Source organism: Cajanus cajan, chromosome 6, assembly GCF_000230855.2.
Source record: "Cajanus cajan strain Asha chromosome 6, NIPB_CcT2T_4, whole genome shotgun sequence".
Lineage (NCBI taxonomy): Eukaryota > Viridiplantae > Streptophyta > Magnoliopsida > Fabales > Fabaceae > Cajanus > Cajanus cajan.
In genome coordinates this window covers 54125329-54131953 of record NC_138522.1, presented here as the reverse complement: position 1 = coordinate 54131953, position 6625 = coordinate 54125329, and the positions used below count along the sequence as shown (strand labels likewise).

Here is a 6625-nt window from a genome sequence, read left to right as displayed (position 1 = left end):
TTTAAGTTTTTTTAAAGAAGGAAATTGCTAATCAATGACCTAGACATTGGTTAATTAAAAAATCAAAAGTAGAAAATTTTATTGAAAAGTATATATGTATATTCTTTTATACAATTTTATTGTAGTTATATATATATATATATATATATATATATATTATTTTGAACCAAGAAGCACACAAACAACAAAGAAGATAATAACTCTTTTTCCTTTTATCATGATTTTATACATTCGTAATTATTTCCCTCTTCTTTTAATGATTTCAATTTCAAAAAGCAAATAAACGTTCGAACTTCGAAAATTCCCCTACTCATGACTTTCATCCTCCTCTAGTTGACTTCAGAATGATAATCACTTAGACATCATGGTAGAACTAGAATTCCACAGCCATTGTTGAAATCCATCTGTTTAATTTAGTGCGCCGTTAAATTCACACCAGAGACTCATTTCCTACACCGCACGTAAGTTTTAATATAAAATTCGTAACTAAGATCAATTTAAATATATACTTTCGATCATAATTAACTGTTTGGAATTAATTTTATCAAAATCAAATCATCCTCGTCAAAAAAACCCGATAACAAAGTAAGAAACACGTTGAACACGGTCGAGAATAACTTGAATTTAGTTGAATGTTACGAAAATTCACTTAGAAAGTAAAAAATAGAAGTGAAAAAAAAAGAAGTAATAAGGAAACAAAGTTTCACGAAAATAAATAAGGAAACTAGAAATGAAGGCTAATTATTGAACGTAAAAGGAAAGGGGAACACGTTAATGTTGTTGTATGGAATCACCGCCAAAAGTCAAAAAGGTAGCATCGGAGGCACTATACACGCGTCAGCAAGACAAACTCCGCTGTCTTCCATTCGTGGTTTCACTTTAGGCCACGTGTCAATGATTCATTAGCGAAACAAACATCATAGTAATAATCATAATACAACACAACAACAACAACATATACTACATTAACATTAGTTTTGTATCTTAGGGCTTAGGCCATTGTGAAGGCTTAGGCTTACTCCCCCAAACACTCCAACCCCACCCTCTCCTCTCACTGTACTCAACAACGACACAGAACGAAGCAGCATAAAGCAAGAAAGAGATAACACATTATCACACTAATACTATTACTATTACTTATACTTCATTTCATTTCATTTCAATCTGAATAGTGTGAATATATATCATATCATATCTCTCGTAGTGTCGTACACCATTACACCACACGCATACATTTGTACACAGACATGGGACCATTTCCCTGCGTTTAAATTTTGATCTTTTTCGTGGACGACAGGATCCGACTCTGCCGCTTAACTCTCCATATCTTCGCCTTTTATCTCTCTCTTCTCTCTCACTCTCTTCTTCTTCTTCTTCTTCTTTCTAACCTTCAAACAGTGTCATTCATGGAAATGGAGGACCATCATCATCATCACCATCATCATGAGCAGCAGCAGCAACAGTATGGCATCACTGATCTGAGGCAACTCTCGAGCCATTTCCCCTCCATGCCGCCGCAGCCCACGGCGGAGCTCTTCCCCGCCGGCCACCCCAACCTGGCGGCGACGCAGCACTACGAGATGATGATGTTTGGTCGTCAAGTGGCGGATATAATGCCTCGTTGTCTTCATGACTTTGCGTCCACCGATTCCGCCACTAACACCACCATCGCTGTTGCTACTCCCACCACCACTAGTGCTTCCACTCCTCCTCTTAGTTGCTTAGAGGCTGAAACCGCAGGATGCATCGCTGGAGACGCATCCACCGGAAGATGGCCCCGACAAGAGACTCTCACTCTTCTTGAGATCAGATCTCGCCTCGACTCTAAATTCAAAGAGGCTAATCAAAAGGGCCCCCTTTGGGATGAGGTTTCTAGGTACCATTTTTTTTTCCCTCAGATTTAACTTCTCAAAATGATTATTGTTTTTTTTTTTCGACAAAAGAGTCATTCAGATACAAGCTGAAGTGTTTTTCAAAACTTTTCAATTAGAAAAATTCTTTATTTCTAAAAACTATCTTTTAAACTTATTTATATATGATCTTAAATAATAAAAATCAGTATGTTTGTGTTACTGTGTAGCTACCTTGTTGATTGGTTTTAATTTTGATACTAGTAGTGACACTGAGTTTTCTGGAAACTCTGATAGAAACATAATATGGCAGTAATTGCTGGAAGTGACTATACTATATACACTGGTCGTCTCGCTACTCAATTTTCGATTATTGATCGTGTACTTCGAGCCAAGTGCTTTAAGTTCATATACCAAGATTAGTACGTCTCCACCACTGTCCCTTTTTCCCTTTTTGAAATTTTGTAGCCTCTTTTAAGTGCAAGTGCTAGCTTCCCTTTTATTGCTAGTTTTTTCCTACTCAAAATTCATTCAACTTTCGGAAGCTTTTTGCAGCTATCTTAATTCTAGCTCTTATCTCATGGAATGTCATCCAGCGCAGGCTCTTGCTCCAATGAATGGTTTCCAATTTCTAAGCCAAATTCGAATGGTCATTTGCTTAGTCGTATTTGCTAAAACTAGGTTGCTGTAACATGTAGAGAGTCAGTGCATGACATTGCATAGCAATAGCATTATTATTAATTATTACGAATGTTCATATCATTCACAGCTTAGACTAGGGTTCCATGACCTACGATTAGCTCAGTTTCTTAGCCTTTTTGTTTCTTGTGTTAATGTTGAAGGATCATGTCTGAAGAACATGGATACCAAAGGAGTGGGAAGAAGTGCAGGGAGAAGTTTGAGAACCTTTACAAATATTACAAGAAGACAAAGGAGGGAAAGGCAGGAAGACAGGATGGGAAGCATTACAGGTTCTTTCGTCAACTTGAAGCCTTATATGGTGAAAACAGTAACCAAGCCTCGGTGCCAGAAACCAATTTTGGAAGTAGCAGCCTTCGTTTCCACACAAGCAGCCACACTAACCCTTCTCAAACAAATCAAGAAATGTTTCAGTCTCAGAAGCATTGTGATAGCCTCAGTCTCACCAACTCCACTGACTTGGACACGTCATCATCGGATGACAATGATCAAAACAGCACTGGGGGACTCAAGGACAATGACTCCATGGAGAAGAGGAGAAAGAGGGTGAGTGGAAGAAGCTGGAAGGTGAAGATAAAAGACTTCATTGACTCACAGATGAAAAAACTGGTGGAGAAGCAAGAGGAGTGGTTGGATAAACTCACAAAGACACTGGAACAGAAGGAAAAGGAGAGGGTATTAAGGGAAGAAGAGTGGAGGAGACAAGAAGCTGCAAGGTTGGAGAGGGAACACAAATTTTGGGCCAAAGAGAGAGCATGGATTGAAGCAAGGGATGCTGCTTTGATGGAGGCTTTGCAAAAATTAACAGGAAATGAGATAAAGAGTACTCAATCTCCTGAGGGTCTAATGGTAACTGGAATTCAAAACCACAGTGAGAACCAGAATGAAGATGGAAGTGAAATACTAAATAGCACTATTGCAAGAGGTGCTGAGAGCTGGCCAGAATCTGAGATTACAAGGCTTCAACAGTTGAGAGCTGAGATGGAGACAAGGTACATCCAAAATGGGTGCTCAGAAGAGGTTATGTGGGAGGAAATAGCAACCAAAATGGCTTGTTTTGGTTACGAAAGGAGTGCTTTGGTGTTCAAGGAGAAATGGGAAACTATGAGCAACTATGCCAAGGATGGAAACAAGAAGCGCAAGGAAAACTCAAGAGGTTGTTTTTTCTTCGATAACAGTGACCAGTCTTCTCTGTATAACCAAGGAGGTTCCTATTGTGATATCAATGATCAAAGGCACGAGACTGGGAGGATGCAAACAAATGATGGTTCTTCACCTTCGAATTCAAATGTTGGGAATGCAGTTGCGGGTGATAACTGCTTTCCCTTCTTGATGGCTGAGGGTGGAAATTTGTGGGAGAACTATAGCTTAAAGGTTAATAAAGCAAACCAAAACCAGTGATGAGAGAGAAATAAGGTTGACACTCGTTAGAGGTACGAAAATTAATTTCACAACCTTTCATCTGATCATGATCTCACGTTGTGTAAGCAAGAGCTAACTGAGGGTTTATGTATAGAGACTGGTGATGATAATGTGGTCAATCTTATTTTATTTATGGGAATCAACTAAGGTAAAAAATAATGTGTTCAAGTCACGTACGTTAGTTTAATGAGGGAGATATTGGCAAATATCAATGAATTGTTGGTGACGAGTAAGACACTAATTCAGGTGAGTTTCTCTTGTAGCAGTAGCCGATTTCTTTTATGCGTGCAAATGTAATTTGCAATTTTATTATTACTTCATATGTTGCATCTTCAATGATGTTTATATCATCAGTTAGTCGCTGTCTTTTTTCTTCCTCCTTCCTCATCCATCTTTGAATTTCTTTTTTGTTGTAATTTTTTAATATTTAGCTTTGCAGGCCTTTTGTGTTTGAAGGCCGTGATCTAGGTAGCAATTTCTTTGGTTTTACATATTGGTCAATATTTTTATGAACGGGAGAAAGTGATGTATTGATGGATATTGTTACAAGCATAAAAAAAAGGCCTGATTTTTTTTTTTATGAGTAATTTATTGAAACAAATGACAAACATTATACATACGCAGATATAATTACTGGTTTTGACTAAGGACTAAATTAAAGCAACTCCTGGCATGTGTGCTTTTCTCGTTCTATTTTTCCACTTTGCATATCAATGAGCATGAACTCACTAATTTAATTTAACTTGATCATTAGCCATGGTACGAAAAAAAAACTTAAATAGGAAACTTGTTAGAGCTGTCATTGTTCAACGTATGTGTTGTATTTGTATACCAGCCTCGCGTGCGACAATTATTGCAGACACGTTAAACTAAAGAACGTATATTTGGATAATTGACAGGTTGCAAAAATTAATATATGCATTATACCAAGGAAAAAAGGCATTTCAGAAGCAATGCTTTTTTCTCCCCCCTTTTTCGGCCGAATTAACCGGAATGAGCCAAGAATTAATTCACAACCCTATTCCAGCCTTACTACTTCAGCTTCTTGCTCAAGTGACAAGTGGCGAATGCAAATGAAGTTTTCTATTACACATGGTTTAAATCAAGCTATATTTTTTTGTGTTAAAGGAGGACAGATAGAGAAAAGTGCAACTAACACCAAAATGTATATTCCAACTTCTAGTAGAACGTATTTGTACTGTTTAGCTTGATAGGTCACTAACATGACCTTACTATTGGCTGGTTGGTACAGAAGGATCAATAAATGTTATCCAGCAAAGAAACTGCACGGGAATTCTCTATAGCGATACAGTTCTCAGTTTTATTTTGTGTGGTCCTAGTCTGTTGCGATAAGTTATGTAACAAGAGAGAAGCAAAATCCTTGACATTAGTGCATTCGGGTTACCAATTTTTGGCCATTTTTTTTTTAATGTTTGCATGAGAAAAGAATAATATATAATATGTCTAAATAGAAGTTAAGCATGCTGGGTTTTCCAGTTAACCATAATATAATTACTTACATACACCTACAAACACCAACCTTTATGGACAATGGAAGCTTGTGCTGCCATATGTACTTAACAATACATGGAATATAACAGGAGAGGAAATAGTGATGTACGTTATTATATATATTCATATAATTTTTATTTTTATTTTCATTTTCCATTACATCTTTTATCAATTTTTTCTCTTTATTTATCTATGTTTTCCAGCACTTAGTTTGAATATAATAGTACTGATTTGAAAGGTGACTTTTGGTGAGTTTTATTGAATTATAACGGGTACCCTACCTTGACAGATACGTGAGCCTTTGAGTTTTGAGTTTTGAGTTTTGACCTCCAAATCTGTTGTATAAAGATGAAAACCCTACCTTGCGTGTCCTGTCCCTGGCGTATGCCATTGAAGGGTGAATCCTCCATTAAATACATTATAAAGTGACGAAAGTAAAACACCCCACACCCCAAAATTAAATAATTTATTCATTTATTTAATCAGAGAAAAGAGTGACAGTAGCGTGGCAGATGTGCAGTGTAAATATTTAGTTGCATTTTAAGGGTATGTGGTAGTAGTACACACATACATACATATGCATAAGCATTACATGAATATTACTGATACATCTTACGCTCCTGGGCAGACAGTATCCGTACCTGGGAAAGAGTAAAGAAGTTTCCTGCTAAAGGAAAGGGTTTGGGAGACATATTGGCAGTCATTATCATAACACACACTCAGCTTTTTATCTCTCTCTTCCTTCCTCGCTTTGTCTTGACGCTTATTAGAGGCAGTTAAGTAATTAGGGAGTCAAAGGAAGCCAAAAGCACATCACCTGTACAATAATGGAAAGATGATACTATCAGATTAAAGTGTATAATATAACAATAACAATGTGCTTTTTCTCTGATACCCCTGACGTGACTACTTACTCAGCTGCAACCTGCAACTCAAGTACCTCAAGAATTTAAAAGAAAAAAAAAACTTGTATAGTCCAGAATCAAGATAGGAAATTCTGGCTTGGGCAAGTTGCTTTTAATTATTTTGGACTGTTATAAAAAGCAACTTTTATGCATCTCACCCATAGTTAAAAATACGCAATCAGGTTCTGACTTCTGAGTGGCAGCGAGAAGGGATGCTTCATCATATATCGATGTCTA

General features: G+C 37.1%; 1 protein-coding gene across 2 annotated transcripts; it reads left to right on the top strand.

The window, feature by feature from the left end:
• Nucleotides 1–1006: 1006 nt before the first annotated feature.
• PTL (Duplicated homeodomain-like superfamily protein) lies at nucleotides 1007–5392 on the top strand. Of its 2 annotated transcripts, XR_014434889.1 has the most exons (3): nucleotides 1007–1876; nucleotides 2693–4217; nucleotides 4871–5392. XR_014434889.1 is itself a non-coding variant. In XM_020357944.3 (2 exons), exons 1-2 carry the CDS (start codon nucleotides 1407–1409, stop codon nucleotides 3948–3950), a joined length of 1728 nt encoding a protein of 575 aa, XP_020213533.2. In that variant the 5' UTR covers nucleotides 1007–1406; the 3' UTR covers nucleotides 3951–4551. The 2 variants fall into 2 exon arrangements, 1 of the variants encoding a protein (XP_020213533.2); XM_020357944.3 differs by lacking the exon at nucleotides 4871–5392 and having other exon boundaries at nucleotides 2693–4551.
• The last annotated feature ends 1233 nt before the right edge of the window (nucleotides 5393–6625 follow it).